Source organism: Octopus sinensis, linkage group LG3 (genome assembly GCF_006345805.1).
Source record: "Octopus sinensis linkage group LG3, ASM634580v1, whole genome shotgun sequence".
Taxonomy (NCBI): domain Eukaryota; kingdom Metazoa; phylum Mollusca; class Cephalopoda; order Octopoda; family Octopodidae; genus Octopus; species Octopus sinensis.
In genome coordinates, this window is record NC_042999.1 from 164,210,047 (window position 1) to 164,230,924 (window position 20,878).

The window sequence follows — 20,878 nt, forward strand, 5'->3', positions numbered from 1 at the left end:
AGATATGTTTCATGTGCTCATAAAGAGTAGGATATCTAACATATAACACTTCAATATTCATAACATTAGTGGTGTTAAATATGTCAAGGTAGACACACACACACACACAATGTGGAGTACCTGGTTTTAGACTAAACAATTTCACATTTCCTAACACTAATAATGTTAGACGCATCAAAGTATTCATAAAGAGTATTGTGGTGTCTTGTCTATGGTTGAATTCTCCAATATTTACAATATTGATGTTGTGAGACAGGTTGATGTATTTTTATAGAATGCTAGGTCTAGCTGAAAGTTTAATCGTTTAGCAATAATCATTAATACTAACAATATTAGATATGTTGATTAATTTATAAAAGTTGATAAAAATAATGTAAAAAAGTAAAATGAAAAATAATGAAATACGGAATCTAACTGAATTGTGACTTCCCATGCAATTTAGAACTAAACAGAATATCTCACCAAGGTCAGTTTTGATGAAGAACAACCAAATTTAACTAGTTTGAAATGAAACCCAAGGGTCAGATACTCATATAAAATGACTACTGTCTCTTTTAATAGCTACAATAAGGCAATGTAAAGCCACTAATAAAATCTCATGTAGCATTTAGTTACTGCCTTTTATATTCTAAGTTTCTATGTTCAAATTCCATTGAGGTAAATGTTCAGGGGTTGCATAATAAAGTATAACAGCAGTGAAGAGTTGGGAGTCAAAAGAACTATACCGCCCTCCCTTAAAATGACTGGCTTCTGCCTATGTCAGAAATCAGTATTATTAACACTTACTCAAGCAAGAAAGAAGTTAACTATTTAAGTATCTACATTTTCTAATAAAATTCTTTCCCTGTTAGAGCTTTCCCTGTTGATTTCAAGAGGGTGTGAAAATGTTATGCTTATTTTCCTGAAAAATTAGAGATGTGAGCAGAACACTGCCAGATAGATTTGATACCTTCTAGGATTAGTAGCAGTTCCGCAGGTCATGGACACTCTATTACAAAGCAAGAGTATAAGATATATAACAACTATAAATGCAAGTGTATGTGGCTATGTATGTGTGTTTAGCCCCAAAAGGCTCTGAAATGGTGTATCCTTAAGAAAAATGAATTTCATAGTCCAACCCATGCCAGCATGGACAACAGGCATTAAATGATGAGGATGAATGACTTGAAATCTGTCTCCCAAACAGAATGCCATCCATAATTAGTAATAAAAAAATATAATTTGCTTTGTAAAATAACTCAACTTTTAGATCTACAAATCTCCTATTCCCTGTCACCATCAATCTATCTCACTATTATTTACTACACACACACACTCTCTCTCTCTCTCTCTCTCACTCGCTATATATGTTACTTTTCTTTTTCTCTTCTTTAAGTTTCAGTCCAAGGACTGTGGCCATGCTGGGGTACCGCCATTTATATATACTATCTCTCATGCATAGCTTTCATTTTGCTTAAAGCTTTGTCTTAACCTCGCTACAGTCAGGTACAATAGTAAAAGATCTACTTGAGTGAAAGACTTAACCCATCACTCAGTTTAGTACTGCTACATGGCCCCTGGGTATATTTACTGAAGTCCACTCTGCTGTAAGCTTCTGTGCTTGGGTTCAATCTAAAAATATCTTCCTTCTTTGCTCTCTCCACCAGTTTCAAGGGCTCTGAGAAAGGTCAAAGGTATTATCCTTCCTCCAGACAAAGTTAAAAAAATAAAACAGATAAGGCCCACGCTGTCATAAAGAGAATAATTACAGAAGGTTATTTGACAGAATGGTAAAGATTTATTACCAACATCTTCAACCAGTAAACATGCTGTTTCTTTTCTTTCATAACCCTCCCACCCTAATCTACCCCACTCGGCTTTCTGTCCTTCTGTCATCATTTTTACTATGACTCACCTCCTAAACACAACACTGCACAATTACGCTTCATCTAATATTTTCTTCCCAGAAAAGCAAATCACTAGAAATATCCTCCCTCTACACCCTTTCCCTGTAAACATTGACTTACAAATACTCAAGCTGAACATCAACTATAACTTCAGCAGCCTGAGAGAGCTTGCAAAGATACTACTGAATAGATGGCGGCACCTTTAACTACTTTTAACTAACTTATAAAATATTTTTAAAAGTTTTCCTATAAATCATTGCAAATGTACAAGAATTCAGAAAAGAACACAAACCTGTGCAAAGACAGTAAAGATTTCAGCCAAGCCACCATTACTGATCCATAATTTACTTCCATTTAATATATAATGGGAACCATCTGCAGAGAGAGTGGCAGTTGTTCGAATGGACTAAAAATATAATCAATTCTTTGATTACAAATGTAACTTCCCAATGAAAATTATCTAGAACTTTTAAAAGCAATGATATTTAATAACTTAAATGAAACAAAATAGTGAAAAACAACAAACATACATATATATATATATGCACGTATACACACACATATACATCAACTGAAAATGAATAAGGATATGTAACCAAAATGAGCTAAGTGACCAGTGGCATAAATTTGAAACAATAAAGACAAATGAAGGGAAATTAAATCCAAGATAAATCAGTGATTTATTGAAATTATCTTCACTTAGAGAAAAAGTAAGTAAATGTGGAATGGTACTCGCTGCAGGATTGTCTCATGAGACATTTTTGCCGTAGAGACTTTACATTAAAAACACAAGTTAGCGCTAAAGGACCAATGTAATGTCTTTGAAGGAAGAGTTAGAATTAAGCTGAAACACTGGTGTCCAAAAGTCAGCAGATGTCATTTGCAGCATGTTGTATATTTAATATACAAAGTTTTGAGGGAGAAATTGTTTTTCAAGTCAAAATCCAGCAGCAAGTGTCATTCAACATTTGAGTATACAGGAACATGTTGTTACAAATAAATGCATGCATTTTAAATTTCATTAACTAGTTTGTCCTTTTGCTCATTTCTACCATGTTCAAAAAATATTAGCCATTACATTCAACAGGTTGGTTGCTCCTCTGCTACAGATTGCTGCTACATGTCAGAGAAACAACAAAACTATTAGACTTGGTGAAAGCAATTTAAGTTATATCAGTTTCTTGACAACAAATATACATAGATAAATTTGGATTTATCAGTTATTTGTATATTACAAGGAAATCTAAGACTCAATGTATCTTCAACTTTCAAAATAAACAAGGTCTTTCAAATATGTTACTTCTACCTAAAACATGCAACTCTCAAGATGGCGTTTTAAGCTGTACGGATGAAGTTCAGCCTTTGATGGAATCAATAACAAGAACCAATGAAGTTGCACTTTTCAGCTTTTTACCAAAACAATGTCATCATATTAGAGACTTTAAGAATGGTTGGTAATTTAAGATGTTAGAATTTTTGACATTCTACTTACACTGGCATCGGATCCACTCGAAGATTCAGTTAAACAAAAGGCAGCAATTTTCTCTCCAGTGGCTAACGTCGGCAGGTATTTGGTTTTTTGTTCGTGATTCCCAAATAATAAGATGCCTTTGAAACCAATCGACTAATGCAAATATATATAAAAAGAAACGTACATATGCATATATATATATACACACACAAGTATATGGAAGGAATAGGCTCAAAGAGAATTTAATAATCATCTCATTTGTCATAAAATCAAATAATATTACAAATTCAGCTCTCTCTACACATTTTTATGAATTTTACACAAAACTTATGAATTTGAAACAAATACACAGTTTACTTGAAATAGTTTCAATCTCAGTCTCTCTTACACACACACTTTGTTTGCAAATAATATTTTTAAAATTTTGTACATAAGTTACAATAGTGGAGTAGGTAACATTAGCTACAAATTCTGTCACTGACACACTTCTACTATATTCACCTAGGATCAGAGATGGAGAGAGTGACTTACTGAATTAACTGGAAGTCAATTCATCAAACTCTCATAAGCAAAGTAAATTACTCAGTTGTTCCCTCCAAAAATACATTTTTCCTCCAATTTTTATAGTCATCTACTACAATTACAAAAAAAAGGTGACAAATTTGCCCAAGTTTTATGACCCTTTAGCATTTAAACAAGCAATATCCGGCCAAAATATTCTACCCATTTTATGTTCAGACAGGCTAGATCTGATTACTTAGACCAACCCTACAATATCATTCTCAAAAAGAAACAGTTACTTCATCAAAATCTCAAACCTACAAGACAAAGCAAGATTAATTCAAAACATGGGAATAAACAAGCTTTACTTTTGACAGAATAATGTGAATTCAGAGATATTTCTCCTGGATATGACACCGGTCTATTACAGGGTTTGATCAACACAGCAAGCTGATAAAAACCAACAAAAGTGAGATGTGCCACTCAATGTCAATGATACCTATTTACAACTGTTTGAGTGACAGTGCCAATAACAGCCTAAAAGCAATCAATCTTTCTGTTACAAGGCCAGTACAACCTTTAAATATCCAGCCATAACTCTTGTGAATGTTAATTCTGTACAATTCATCAGATGAGATGAAATCTATTGTGTTTGTAAACATATTTAGTCTTGCAGTGAAGATTGTTTAAGAGTTAGAGTGAAGATTGTTTGCCATGTTAGTGAGAAAATATAATCAGTGAACTGTGCTATCAGAATTTTAATTATCCTTACAATTTTCTAAAACTCATTATAGCAATCACAGGGCTCTACTCTGAATACGAAAATACAGAGTTGATGGTGAAGAAAGTATTTCACAGCAAACCTACATTTGTTTAGTTAGACAAGCTGTAATGCATCATAAATATAGTTTAAGAGAAAAGTTAAAGAAAACCAGAAATTTTTACCTGATGTGCTCCAAGAGTGATAGCAACGCCAAGGTCATGAGCACCAACAATTTCAACGAGACGAGCATACATTGTATTAGTGAGGCCCAAACCCCCTGAAAAAGGGAAACAAGTAGTTTAGAAAATTGGTTAGAGGAGAAGGGGTCGATTACCATGTATAAATCCATCCGTATACTAACTGGTATTGGGTTTAAACTCTTAATAACATGAAATATTCCAAGCTGTTCAGCAGCATTGTTACAGTTCTTTCAGCACTTGATAATGTTGGTGATGTTTCTAAGAGAAATCAGTTTCATTATTGATAGATGAATCATTTTTTAAACAACTCACACACACACACAAACTTCTTGTAGCAACAAAATCCCAAGTAGGAAAAATATGATTCATACTTAAAATGTTCTAAATGTTAGTAGCATTTTATTTTCATAATATTTCTACTCAAAGACTATGAGGTCCCACATTATAAGTTGGTTTAACAGCCCTTTCAAATCCAAGTCACTCCATCCTCTTTTTCTTCTGGAGCTTAATTTCTCACACATAAAACACTAAAAAGAACACAAAACTATAACTTTCAGACTTGTCATGAACAACAATAAACTGCCAATTTGACAGCCAACTTCAATCTTTTCCATTTACACAAATTTATATCAGTTCACTTACCATAATCAAATGGAACCTGCAAGCCAAAAGCTCCCATTTCTTTGAGACCGTCCATGGAAGCATTATCCACTTTCTCAAGTTGGTCATTCTTGGTGGCATCATTTACTTCCTAAAACATAACAATATTAAACATATCAAATACAGTGTCAATGAAGTCATGAATTGAGAGGAATCAAAGAAATTATGACATTTATGCTTTATTGAATATCTTCAGTAACAAAAGAGTAATGTTTGAACTGGGAATAAATATCAGGTCATTGGTTTTGGTGCACAAGTATTAATAAGAATACTTGTGCATCAAATAATAATTAATATCAAACATTTGTAAAAGAAGGGTAGAGTCTACAAGACTGACTTCTGCACTTAGTTTATCAGATTTGGAGAGATGAAAATCTCTAGACAAGATTCAAATCCCAAATTCAGAAGGATAAAACTGAATACTGTAAATCATTTAGGGAAAACGCTAACATCTATGCCATTCTATCACCACCTCACTCAAAAATAATAGTAACATTGCAGAAGAAGTCATGCACAGAACTTGCGAAATCTTGAAAGAAGTGAAGGGAGCATGCTCCACTGGAAGTGTAAATTCAGTGTGCACACATGACAAAGTGTAAATGATTTAAGAGGAAAACTGGGTATAAAAGGCGTCAGATGTTGTGTGCAAGAGAGAAGACTGCGCTGGCTCGGTCACGTGATGCCTATGGATGAAGACGGCTGCGTAAAGAAGTGCTGAGCTCTAATTGTGGAGGGAAGTTGTGGAAGGGATATACCCAGGAAGATGTGGGACAAAGTGGTGACATTCAGAGGCTGGGCCTCACTGAAGAAATGACAAGGGGCCAGGAGTTGTGGCAATTTGCTGTACTTGAGAAGATGTGTCAAGCTAAGTAAAATTGCAGTCATCTCTATACACAGAGGTGTGTCCTTTGCAGGTGTTGGTGCCGCATGAAATGCACTCATACCAGTGCTGCATAAGCACACCTGTGCCAGTCGCATGTAAAAAGTGCCCCAGGACATTCTGTTAAGTGGTTGGCATTAGGAAGGGGATCCTGCTAAGGAAAAGTATGCTACAACAGAATTAGAGTTTGGACAGTTCCTGTCAAACTGCAGCCCATGCCACCATGGAGAAGGATGTCAAAGAGGAGGAGGAGGAAGTGGAGAACCATGTTGAAATAAAGCACTAAATGGATTACAGTATTATAGAGAATACAATGTCAAATGGAATAAGGCACCATGTACAATACAATAAAACAAAGCATTGTACAGAATTCAACATCATAAAGAATATAAGATATAGAACAATGGTTCTTAACCTGGGCAAAGGCAACCCCTTGGAGGCATTGAGAGCTCAGAAAGGGGCAACAAATGTCAAGTGGGGCATGGATGTTTAGAAGGGTCATGATTTTTTTTCTTAGAAATGAAATATTTAATGAATTATTAATATTCCAAACACATTTTCCAAATCAATCTTTACTATTATTATTATTAGGATATGAGTAAAACATTGTGTAACCAGTGAAGAGAAACATGACTTATGATATCCTAATGTTGAAAATAATTTCATTGTATAAGTCCTCAAATTTTCTAATTTCCATAAATGGGAGACTAATCCACACAAATATCTAAAAAGGCTGAATGAGAATAGCATAAAAAAAAATATGGATATTAATAAATCAATGAGCAAAATTAAGCTTCTGGTTGGTCAGTGAAGGTTGAAGTAGCAATATAACAGACAGAAAAAGGATGAGGCAATGTAGTTTGTTACAGGTGAGTGAAAAAAACCTTTCTCTGGATGTGGTCAAGAATGTTTATGTCTGTATCAGCAGCAACCATACATCAAAGGCAAAGTACAGTATAGAATTACTTCAAAAGTAATGGACTCTAAAAGTTCCAATCAAAAATTGAAAATATTTTATTATTTTTATCTAAACTACTCAATACAACTATGATTATAAGTTCTTTCTATAATCAAAGAGACATCAATGCTTAATAAATAAAGGACATTTTTTCAGTTTCAAGGTTAGATTCAATTTTAAAAGTTTAATTCTTTTGAACTTACCTCAAAGAATTTAGCACAAGGATCCACTAACTCAGACAAAGTCTGCTTCTGGTCTTCGTTTAGAACTGTAAGATAGAATTTAAAAATAAAAGGATCCTGTTACTCAAAATTTCTACACATGTGTCTATGTCATGTTTTCACATGGAACTGGGAGACAAGAATTAGTACAGTAGATAGTAGGTGAGACTACAAGTTTAATGTACATAATATGATCCTTCATAATCAGAGTTCAAATCCTGAAAGACATACTTTTGCTTTATGCATTGAGATTTGACTGATTTCTGTCTCCCTTCAGTTAAATTGATAAAACATACAATCTACAGGAGTTGACTAAAGACTGGATTCCTTTCAAAAACGGTTTCATGCTCATTTGGAAGAGATTTTATATGCCCATTTCATTTTTCAAACAGTCACTACAACTACAGATGTTTGTGCACCATAACTTGACTTGTTAAAAATAGCAACCAAATCATTATCGAATCAAACTACAATGCCTTCAAAATGAGGAAAAACACAAACTAAAATACCTAAAAGTGAAGTAATTATTGCACCCACCAATATCTTCAGCTTATGTCAATACTGCCAAATCCAAAGAATTTGAAAACTGGGCAAAGATATCGTAACAGTTCTAAAACCTAACAAATTCTTAAGTGAAACATCATCACAAATATCCATCACTCTCCAATGTAAGTCTACTAAAACTTTAGAAAGACACATCCTTGACATTAGCAACTCACATATTCAGGCAAAGAGATGTCATACAATCTGACACTTTACCATCATACTACTATTCACAAACCTTTCAAACATGATGGCTTCAACAACAACAAACCTCTTCACACCTACACACACCTTTACAATTACTGCTGATATTAGCAAAGCATTTGACAGTTAAACTTCACTAGCAAATTACAAACTAAATACTAAACACAGCTTCAACAAACAAAAACAAAATGCTCAAACCAATGAAGGGAAATTCTAACATAACTCAACCAAACTACAAATAGCAGCCAAATCTCCCTCTGACATTTAAAAAAAAAAAAGGTTACATGCTTAGTAGTTCTAGATACACTACAGCCAAGAAAAAAAGAATAAAATAAAAATTCATTTGATCAAGAATAAACAACAATACAAAATGCTGAACTACATACTACAGTACCATGCAAAAGTCTTTGGCCACTTTTGACTATTGTAAGTTTCTACTAATTGCCAACTTATAAGTGGATGTTTTGTATTGCGTTTTTTACAGATGAAATATTGGCCTTGGAGTCATTTCCATACCTAATCATTATATTTTGTAGTAGGAGTTCTGAATGAATGGGAAAGATGTGAGACGACCACCAAAAATGGCCATGCAAAAGTTTTCAGCCACCTTACATGAACCAATCAAGATACATTATTTTAAAACAGAAAAATGTCTATAGTGAAAATTTATTACATAATGTTCATTTCAAGAAATTACTGTACATTGTTAATATTTCGTGCGGTTTCCCTTAACTTGAAACGAAGACCCATCAAGCCAAGTAAAATCGCAGTCATGACAGATACCAGTGTCACACAAATGGCATTCCTGCCAGTGGTATATAAAAGCACCTTTTGAGCATTGGGCCTCATGGAGGCTAGGACAGAGACCATTTGGTAATATGCCAGGCTTCAAACGTTGGCTTTATGCTGTGCTTGAGAGGAAGACCCATCACACCAAGTAAAACCACAGTTGTGGCAGATACCAGTGTCGTGCTGGTGGAACGTAAAAGTACCCATTACACCCTTGGAGTGGTTGGAATTAGGAAGGGCATCCAACCATAGAAACAATGCCAAAACAGACAGTTGGAGTCTGGTGCAGTCTTCCAGCTTGCCAGTCCTGGCCAAACTGTCCAATCTATGCCAGCATAGACAACAGACATTAAATGATGATGTATATATACATATACACAGCAGGCTTTTTTCAGTTTCCATCTACCCAAATCCACTCACAAGACTTTGGTTGGCCCAATGTGATAGTAGAAGACACTTATCCAAGGTGCCATGCAGTGGGACTGAACCTGGAACCATATACTTGGGAAGCAAGCTTCATACCACACAGCCATGCCTAATTTATAGTTGATTAAATTTATCCTGCCTACCACACCAGAAAATGCTTTAGCCCCCAACAACTACAGACCCTGCAATAGCTTAGATGAGGCCTACAATGGGGTGCTCTCTTACAACTGTAACCATACTATTGTTACACATAGAAACATCTTAGGATTGCACCCACAAAAAGACCATCTCACTAATTAGCATGAAGTCACTCACCAACAGATGTTCTGTCCCCTATCTCTGCTCCTTGGAGTTGGCTGGTCTCATGCAACCTACACTCAAGCTCTCCCCTTCCATCTCCCACTCCATATTATGTTCCCCACTTTTTCCTACACTAAGCAATAGATCAGATCCTCTCTCTCCAGAGTGACATTCTCTTGGAATTCTCTTTCTGCTTATGTTTTTCCTGCAGCCATTTGCTTGCAACTGTTCAAGGAACATCAATTTAACCAATTTTTAGCAAGCAAGGAACATTAACTACTCATAATAGGTATTTATTTCACCAATACCAGAAGGATGAATGGCAAAATGGACCCTGGTAAGATTTAAAGTTGGAATGTAAAAAAAAACAAAAAACTTGATGCTATATGATATTTGTCTGGCACTAATGATTCTATCAATAACCACACTATTGGTGATTATAATGATTTCTAATATTAATTAGCATATGGTCACAAATCTGGTGGCACATAGAATTAATTCATTCATTATGACTACATAACTGTTACAAGAATAATAAATAATAATGTGTTTTTCAAAAATTATTGATCTGAAAGAATTAATACATGAGAAAATACTATGAAAATAAAAAGCAAGAATTAAAAAGAACGAACATTTTCTGTATAACTTGTAATAATTGAAAATAAAGAAAATAAAAAATACAGAACCTTCTGGAAACGGAAAGACTTGATCAGAGATGACATTTCCTCGAAATAGATTCATAGCAAATGAACGAGACTCCTGGTAAATTAAATCAAAAAGAAAAATGTATTAATTAAGAGAAGTGAGGGTGAGATTTGAACTAGGGCTCCATGATGCCCTTATATAAAGAGATGAGTAGAGTGAAGAATTATGTGAGAGTTAGTAGATATGTGGGATAGGTTCTGAGAGAGTTGAATTTCTAGGAAGGAATACTGTGGAAAACTGCTTAGTATGGTATCTAGGAAGATTCATAATATCATGGAACTGGTAGCATGCTTAAGGACATGCAGAAAGACTTGCTCAGTTGGTGTACAAAATTGTATGAGGTCCGGAGTGAGTTTGAGATCTAATAACTGAGGCTGAATGTCTTGAAAACTGATACAGTGGAAGCATTGGTATAAAATATACTGAATGTCTGATGTAGTAGAGATGCAGTTGGATGCTGTAGAAATCAGTAGAGAGAGACACTGTAAAGATGTCTGATAGAGACAAAGATTTAGTGGAACAGGCAGACTAGAGATAGAGTGAGATATTGTAAAGTCTACGCAGGAAGACATCATCTATATGTCTGATAAACTAGATTCAATGGAATATTGCAAAAGGAAACACAGGAAAACATTTTGGGTATTTGGTATGCTAGATAGTCAAAGGAACATTTTGTCAACTGTATTCTCCCACCCTCCCACTGTAAATTAGCAATATAATTAATATCATTCATTAAGGGCAGATTTGGTAGAGTGCTAGGTAAAATATCTTACAGTGATTTCAAGGGAAGGGGTTAAGTCGATTCCATTGACCCCAATGCTCAACTGATACTTATTTTATCAACCCTAAAAGGATGAAAGGCTAAATCAACCTCAGCAGAATTTGAACTCAGAGTGTAAAGACAGACGAAATGCTGCCAAGCATTCTGCCCAGTGTGCTAATGATTCTGCCAGCTTGGGACCTTAAAGATAATAATGATGATTTGTTATATAGGTACAATACTGCAATTAAATACTATAATATCTTGCAGTATTTAATTAGTATCCCATTGAGTTCAACTTTGCCTTGCATAATTTGAGGGAGGGAAGGATGATAAAAATAAGTCAGGTAATGGGACCAATCTAAGCAAATGCATCAGCAACACCTTTAAAAGGTGACGTTTTGTAACTATATAACAAATCATTATTATTATTATTATTATTATTATCAAAGGCAGTGAGCTGGCAGAATTGTTAGCACAATGGGCAAAATACTTCATGGCATTTCGTTTGTCTTTACCTTCTGAGTTCAAATTCTGCCGAGGTTGACTTGTCTTTCATTCTTTCAAGATTGATAAATTAAGTACCAGTCAAGTACTGAGGTCAATGTAATTGACTAGCCTCCTCTCACAAAATTTCAGGACTTGCGCCTTTAGTAGAAAGGATTATTATTATTATTATGATGGTGATCTGGCAGAACCATTCGCATGCCAGGCAAAATGCTTGGCGGCATTCCGTCTGTTTTTATGCTCTGAGTTCATATTCCATCAAGCTCAACTTTGCCTTTCATCCTTTTGGGGTTGATGAAATAAGGACCAGTTGAGCACTGAGAATGATGTAATCGATTTACCCCCTCCCAGAAATTGCTGGCCTTGTGCCAAAATTTGAAAATATTATCATTATTAAGGTGATGATCTGGCATTAGCATGCCAGGCAAAATGTTTAGAGGGATTTTGTTCACCTTTACATTCTGAGTACAAATTCCATCAAGATTGACTTTGCCTTTTGTCCTTTTGGGATCAAAACAATTAGCACCAGTTGAATACTGAGGTCATTGTAATGAACTAGCCCTTCCTCCAAAATGTCAGGCCTTGTGCCTGTAGTTGAAAGGATTATTATTAGTGTTATTACTGTTGTTGCTTAGCTCCAGGGCAGCTCTAGCATTTCAACCTTGACCATCTTGTGTTTTAGTGGGCATAGCATATCTAGGATTACACTTTTCAATTGTAACTTTCTTTATTAAGACAGTAACATATATTTGGAGAAGATTTATCTGCTATTTGTAGCAAGCTAAGGAACCAGGTTTCCTTGTTGGCCCACTGGTGGTGTTGTTGCGGCTTGGCTGATTCATCACAAATACTGTCAAAAAGAGTTAAAAGGTACAAGAACTGTTAAAAGTACAGCACTTGGGTATCTGAGTAAACATGGTTTAGCACGACAAATTTATTCTGTGATTGTTAGAGAAGACTGAACCTTTTTATAATGGATGAATGATGAAATAGTAAAGACCTTCTGTACCATAGTGTACTCACAAATATCTATAACCAGATAACACAACAAAAGAAAAACATTATACAGTACTATGTTAACTAATAATGAATGGTTAATATGGTATCATAGTGGAGGGATCTGAAACAACACACTCCCAATCACATAGTTTGAGGTTCAGTTCCAGTGTCTGGCATCTTTGGCAAGGTTTTCCACTAGAGTGCTGGACCAACCAAACCTTAAGTGGATTTGATAGAAAATGAAAGGAAGCCCATCGTGTGAGTGTGTGTATATTTGTGTCTTCTTGTCTTGATAGGGCAAGGTAGTTGTAAATGAGCATCATTGTTATCCAAATAATGTCCTTCATTTCCAATATTCTGCATAAACATGTCTGACCATGGGGAAATATTACCTTGCTTGGAAAGAGGTGAAGGTTAGGAACAAAAAAAAAGGTCATTTGGCTGTAGAAAACTTGTCTCAGTATACTCTGTCTGACTCATGCAAGCATGGAAAGATGGACATTATGATGATGACGATGATGATGATGATGCACAAATGGTTGAGAAGTTTGCTTCCCAAATGATGAGGTTCTCGGCTGAATGCCACTGTTTGACATTTTGGGCAAATGTCTTTTACCACAGCATCAAGTCAGCCCATGTCTAGTAAAAACACATTAGATAGAAACCATGTGAGACTTGACATGTACCAGTAAATCAGTGTCACACACTGATTCTGCTTGAAAAACACGCTATGGTTACATGCATCTGTGGAATACTCAGCCGTTAATTTAATGAGCAGGTTGTACATTTGATCAAAGAACTAAATATTCATTGTCAAAAGAGATGCAGATGCATTTAATTTCTATACACAGCTGTATTGAAAGTTTCACACAATAAAGTACTACACTACATACAGAGAGATGTATTAAAACACTGCTTTGACCAATTGGCTTAAACAGAATTTAATGATGCACTGAAACAACCAGTATACCAGTTCAACAAGTGGGACTATTAAATGGGTTAACAAGAACCTCGTTTATTGTTTAAATAGAAAGCAAGTATACACAGGTGATAAGGTATGTGGTTTACACTCATACCTTACCTCAAAATATTAGCAATGTTAGTGAAATAGTTCCAAAGGGTAATCAAAATCAGATCACAACTTGACAACAGAAAACACTTGCTACATGTCCCAAATACACAAAATTAAATGATTTGGTTCAAAGTCTTAAAAACAAAACAAATTCTTATGATGGGTTGATCTGAGCAACTGGAGTATTTGACCTGATAAAGTTTGCTTATCAGTTCAATATCTGCAGGGTGCCTTATCATAATTTTAGTTGAACTATTAAGTGGAACTTAAACAAGCACTAATGCAATAGGATTGCTTTTTCTCTTAGTGTGATAAGTACAAATTTATTATTGGCTAAACCAATAACCCAAAGCAACAATTAGTGACCTATTTAAAAACCATCCAATCATAAAACACCTCACACACTGTTCCTCAACAATATAATTTTTCTGTGAGATGTGAAATGTGTCATACCAACTTTCAGGAAGATTACAGACAAGGTCAGCTGTTGCTTTTCAAGGTTTTCTATAGTAGCATCCTGAAGGATCTGGAACTGTTCTTCACTGTGTGTGAATAAATCAGCTTTTGCTTTTTACCTATTAGGAAGGCATTGAGCTGGTAAAAATCATTAGAACATCAGTCAAAATGCTTGGCAGCATTTCTTCCATTTTTACATTCAAAGTTCAAATTCTGTTGAAGTTGACTTTTCCTGTCATTCTTTCAGGGTCAATAAAATGAGTACCAGACAAGCACTGGAACTGATGCAATCAACAAACTCCTTCCCCCAAAATTTCAGGCCTTGTGCCTATAGTAGAAAGTATTATTATTATTATTATTAAAGCAGTGAGCTGGCAGAATTGTTAGCATGCCAGGTAACATGCTCAGTACCATTTCATCCATCTTCACATTCTCGGTTCAAATTCCTGAGGTCGACTTTGCCTTTCATCCTTTCGGGGTAGATAAATTAAATACCAGTGAAACACTGGGGTCAATGTGATCAACTAGTCCCCTTACCCTAAATTTCAGGCCTTGTGCCTTCAGTAGAAAAGATTATTATTATTATTATTATTATTATTAAGGTGGCAAGCTAGTGCAATCGTTAGTCTGCTGGACAAAATGCTTAGTGGTATTTCACCTGTCGCTATGTTCTAAGTTCAAATCCTGCTGAGGTCGACTTCACCTTTCATCCTTTCAGGATCAATAAATTAAGTACCAGTTGAATACTGGGGTCGATGTAATCAACTATCCTCCTCCCCCAAATTTCAGGCCTTGTGCCTATATTAGAAAGGATTATAATAATAATTATTATTATTATAGTGGAAACTCGTTGATTAGTGTTGGACTCATGATTGTAAGATTGCAGTTTTGATTCCTGGACTGAGCAACATGTGGTGTCCTTGAGCAAAACACTTCATTTCATGTTGCTCCAGTCCACTCAGATGGCAAAAATGAGTGATCCTGCAACAGACTGGCGTCCCGTCCAGGTGGAGAATATTTGCACCATGGTAACTGGCCCTTATAAGTCTGTATGACTTGAGAAGAAAACTTTACTTACTAAGGTGACAAGCTGGCAGAATCATTAGCAAAATGCTATGTTCTGAGTTTAAATTCTGCTGAGGCCAACTTTGACTTGCCCCCTCTCTTTCAGATTGTTGGCCTTGTACCAGAATTAGAAAGAATTGTTTATATTATTAGGAAAGTAGAATGACAAAAATGCTTGGGCAAAGGACAACATGCTTGGATATGTCTGTACATTCTGAATTGAAATCCTGCCAGAAATTGAGCTCAGAATAGAAGGGACACAACTTTGCTTATCACTCCTTTTGGAGTTGATAGAAAGTGTACCAAGTACTAGAATGAAAATTTTGGTTACATCCATCTTCCAAAATTTTTGTCAGTGTGGTCTATATTAGAAATTATTACTGCTATTCAAGAAATCAACTAAAACAGTAACCTGTATAGATTGTTATAAAATATTTAGGAAATACAATATCTATCAACTAGTCAGCAAACTGGAAGAATGGTTAGTATGCCGGGCAAAATTCTTGGCAACATTTAATGTCTTTATATTCTGAATTCAAATTCTGCTGAGATTGACTTTACCTTTCCTTCTTTCGGGGCTGATGAAATAAGTACTTGTTGAGTACAGAGGTAAATTTAAATGACTGGCCCCTTCCCTCAAAATTTGAGACTTTGTGCCTATAATAGAATGGATCGTCTATCAACTTTATTAGGGTGGTGGATTTATATAACCATAGGGCTTAGTTAGTTGCATCCCTTTACAATCTCACTTCAACTTTGCCTTTTATCCTTCTAGCAGCAATACAACAAATATCAATCAAGTATTTAATTAACCATACCCTTGCTTCAAACATTTGAGGCCTTCTACCTACGTTCATCATTTTAATGTTCCCTTTTCAATACTTGCATGGAATCTATTGAGGCAGATTTTCTATTACTGGAGGTCCTTCCTGTTGCCAACTTCCACCTGTTTCCAAGTAAAGTAATATTTCTACTTGGCTGGGCATGTTTTCATGGAAAATGAAAATGAATAACACCACTTGTATGACAGTGACACTCATTTACAACCATCAGGACAAGGAGACACAAATATATACATATATTTATATATACACACACCCACACAACAGACTTCTTTCAGTTTCTTTCTAATAAATTCACTCACAAGGTCCAGAATTATAGATGAAGACACTTGCCCAAAGTGCCTTGCAGTGGGACTGAACCTGAAACCTCACTGTTGGGAATCGAATTTACTTAACCACACAGCCATGTCTGCACTTGTAAGCTTCCCACAACCTTTATTAATAGACCCTCCAAGACTTGTAGGGGAAATAGAGAAAGGAACCACACTTTAACTCATGGGTTATCTTCAGACAGAAGACTTGATCCAAATACTAGCAACAAAGCAGATTTCACTAACAGCATACAAGGACAATATGACTGAGTTAAGCAGGGTAATAGAGTAAGCTTACCAAGAAGAACAAGTACTGTTCATCCAATGGCTATCCTAACAACTTCTGTGCATCTAATTTCACTCAAAATTCTTAGATCAAATGAAGGCTAGAGTACAAACATTTGCCTAAGAGGTGACGAACTGGGATTGGTCCTTGAATTGCAATATCATGAAGTAAACATCTTAATCAGACAGCCATATCTACACTCAACCTACACACAAATGAGTGACAGAGGGAGAGAGAGGAGAAATGGAAAGACAAGAAAAGACGTCAACAAGAAACTATGACATTACAACTAAAGAGAAAAAGTCTTCGCTACATTTGCAGCACTTGCCAGAGGGAGTGTTTGTCCAGGATAGGACTACACAGCCACAGCAGGAGATGTATTAGGACATGAAATGTAAAAGCCGGGCTAGATTATTTTATGCGCTACTCCATTGTCTCCAGAGACAAAAAGGATGCCAACAACAACCTATACTCAATCTGTAACTAAAAAACCTAAGAAAAGCTTCACACTTCTGAGTAGGGCTTACATTACATATAATTAGGACAAAGGACACAATGAAATGAAGTTTACAATCAAATGAATGCATCAACAGTGGTAGTCTACTAAATATAGAGAGTGGTCTGCGTTAGCAGGAAATACAGTTAAAATCCTAATAAAAGCTGGAAATGTAATTATAGGAGAATGGAAAAATAGGTTACAACACTTAATAGAATTAGTGACATGATTAAGTTCAATGAAGTTGTGATTAACCCATAAAGCGCTGGGATTTGCACTTAGATAGCATGGATTACACAAAAAACAAAAAAAATAGTTAAAATATCTTAGTATATAATGGTGGTAAGTTTGAGTGACATTAGACCCAAAAAACGCCCAAAAATCAAATGCATCTATCGTGGCCCGTCGCGCTTTATTTGTTAATCATGGAAGTGAAGTCACCTAATATGTTAAATGTTAAAATAGAGCAAATAGAGTGTAAACTGCAACGTGTGTGTGAGAGAGAGAGAGAGAAGGGATGGGGTGAGAAAGCAGGACGTAGTGAACAAACAAGATTGGAAGCAACTGTGTTTTCAAAATAACCAAATTTCGAAATTCTGATTATCGCATTTTGTCAAAATTCGGGAATGAAATTGTGGGTGTTTATCGAGAACCTTACTATATGATATCCTACAGAAGTCGGCTTTACTTTCATCCTTCTGTGCGTGGATAAATTAAAGTACCAGTCAAGTACTGGGTCGATTTATATTCCTTCGAAGGTTCGCCTCATTCTTCTATCATCTTACAGAATACAAAATATAGTATATCGAATATTCACTGGATGTTATTCCATGAATGAAAAAAAAACAAAAAAAAGAGACGTTGCTACGGAACCTCGGTAGGCCACAACGCACATAACACACACACATATACAAACAAATGATATATAAACAAATGTACTGATCTAAACTTGTCGAAGGGTTCAAATGTTTGATAGTGATGGTCAAAAGTTCACTTATGTCCGAAGAGGCATTTCAATTATTTTGATGGAATGTTAGCGAATTTTAAGGTGTGAAGGTGAGATTATGTAATAAAACTAAAAACAACATTTTTGATTATGAAACATTATTAATTACATAAGCGAAACGGACTTTTTTGTAGATGATTGGAATGACGAAAACCAAATTTATTATATCTAAGCTTAAAATTGATAATAAAAATTGTATATTTATAAAAAAGAAACGTGTGGACATGAAAGGTCAGGGACACTGTCCTTTTTGGACCACTGGTGTGGATAGTCGAGTCCCCCTGGGAGACATACGTTAAATGTTACACAATCAAGTATCACACAAAAAGCTCATTGAATGGGAAAGGCTATTTTCAATATATCTATTCATTTCATTTTTAATCATAACACAGTTTCCTGACATTCTGTAATCAATGTTACGTCTGACTTCAACCACACAAAAGAACAAAGCAGACCTAAAAACAGGGCTTGGTTTCTCTTTTTAACCCTTCCCTATCAATATATACAGAATCATTTAAAATAAACAAATGCACTTTTTTTTCCCTTTTTACCTAATCTGGTTTAAATTATCAGTTAACTGGGTTTAAAAAAAAAAAACCCAGTGCCCCAAGAACAACCTGGTCGCCTTAATGGGGACCAAAAGTTCAAAGAAATATAAGTAAACTGGAAACGAAGTTAATTAATAATTGTGTGCGGCGAGTAAACACTGTTGACAAAAGTTTGTAAAACAAGTTAGTGAGCATTGATAAACATTAAGCCAATATGATCGATTAATCAAACGTACCTTTGCTGCTTGAGTCGACTGAGCTCGACATTTCGATGTGTTGTTGTTGACTGAGGTGACTGGAACAAGGCTGAAAGAAATATATACATTTCGTCATTGGTAATAAAAAACGGTATATGTTAGTTTTACACATACTAAGCCATTTGGACCAACAACAATTATTATATTTTCTTTTACTCTTCGTCTTCGTTTGAATTTGAAGAACAGACAAGTGTCAAAATCCTGGAGGAGATTGACAGCAAACAGGTACGCATGCACCTAACATGTACATTTCATAATCTGTTCAGCGCGAGGAAAAACAGAAACCGTCGCAGAACCAGATGAAGTGTCGTGGTTAGAACTAATATTTACCACTGGGTTTTAGGGATATTATTAGTATTGGTACCGTTTCGTGTGGTGGTGTCTGTCGTAACACGGAAGCGAATGGTTCTCTGTGTTAGAGTTTGTAAATGGTGAAATTCTAGCAGAGATGGTTCTAAATGATGTGGCATCAACTAAATTATAAGGGTATTCCTCATGAATGTGAGTGAGCAGTAACTTCTGCGAGACACTCTCAATACTCTCTGTCTGATTAATATAACAACAGAATAAGTAAAACGAAAGACGAGAAAACGAAGAATGTAAAATGTGGAAGAGGGAATCATTTGAAGAGGATTGGTAAAAGTAAACAAACAATGATTCTACGAAACAATCTAAAAAATTAATGAGAAAAAAAAAGCAAAAAGGAATAAAAGCTGAGCGGTTGGAAGTGTCCCGGTTCTTAACCTCAGAATAAACAATCCCGTTGGAGTCTTTGATCAATACGAATTTAAGGAAGAGATGGAAAACGAAACAAACCGTTCAGACAGACAAGAATACGAGAAAAGACCAAAAAAAAAAAAAAATCAGCTGTTGCTTTGTAGATCGATATATATTGATATTGCCTTACCATACTGTCTGTGTTTTGAAATAAAGTTGACGCCTCAAGGCTTGGCGAGCGAAATGTCCGGAGAGTAACATCGTTCCAACTGTTAACTTCTTGCACGAACCTAGAAAGACTGGAATAAGAGAGGAGGAGATAACCCTCGTTCGCTTTCGCAGGTCAGGTTCTGCTTTTATCAAAGAAGGGTGGAGAGGCTGTTGAAAGGCTGAAGTGTCTCATGACTGGCTTCTACGTGATCTACCTCACTCTTTGCTTTTATCTCTCTTTCGCCGACTCACTTTTCTTTCTTTATACATACATATATACACACCTTCATAGACAATAGATATCTACATTTACACTACCTGAATATCCTGTCGTTGCCGGGTAATTTGCACACTAGAATGTCTCAGCAGATTTTCTCCATTTTGACAGGGATTTTTCAAATTTTTTTCCATCCCACACTTGTAGATGATGAGCGGAGGTAGCTTTGAATTTTTTTTTTTATTTAGCAATTTTTTTAACCTCCCTCCCTCCCTCACCCAGTACCGATTTTGGCAATTTTTATTGTTTTTAATTTTTGCACTACACACTTCAAAAGAATGGAGAAAACTTGAAGGTTAAAAAAAATAATTTTGGAAACCAGTGATCTCCATTATAATCACCTCTTGCTTTATTTTCACATAAAAACTGAAAAATAATTTAACAAAAATCTTTTATCTTTCACTTGTTTCAGTCATTAGATTGCGGCCATGCTGGGGCATCACCTTGAAGAATTTTAGTCGAATGAATAGACCCCAGTATTTTAAGTTATGGGGATGTAAACACATCAACACCAGTTCTCAAGCGGTGGGGCTGGAACAAACATAGACTCAGAGATACACAC

General features: G+C 35.4%; 1 protein-coding gene across 1 annotated transcript in view; it reads right to left on the reverse strand.

The window, feature by feature from the left end:
- LOC115209819 (very long-chain specific acyl-CoA dehydrogenase, mitochondrial) overlaps nt 1–20,216 on the reverse strand; it is a 38,436-nt gene extending 18,220 nt beyond the window's left edge. Inside the window, exons 1-8 of the mRNA XM_029778375.2 lie at nt 20,020–20,216; nt 19,092–19,161; nt 10,489–10,561; nt 7,523–7,587; nt 5,464–5,572; nt 4,804–4,898; nt 3,379–3,510; nt 2,179–2,292 (exon numbers count right to left, since the gene is read on the reverse strand). Coding sequence (XP_029634235.1) covers nt 2,179–2,292; nt 3,379–3,510; nt 4,804–4,898; nt 5,464–5,572; nt 7,523–7,587; nt 10,489–10,561; nt 19,092–19,161; nt 20,020–20,090 — 729 coding nt within the window. The 5' untranslated portion in view covers nt 20,091–20,216. The remainder of the gene's footprint in view (nt 1–2,178; nt 2,293–3,378; nt 3,511–4,803; nt 4,899–5,463; nt 5,573–7,522; nt 7,588–10,488; nt 10,562–19,091; nt 19,162–20,019) is intronic.
- Between the last annotated feature and the right edge of the window lie 662 nt (nt 20,217–20,878).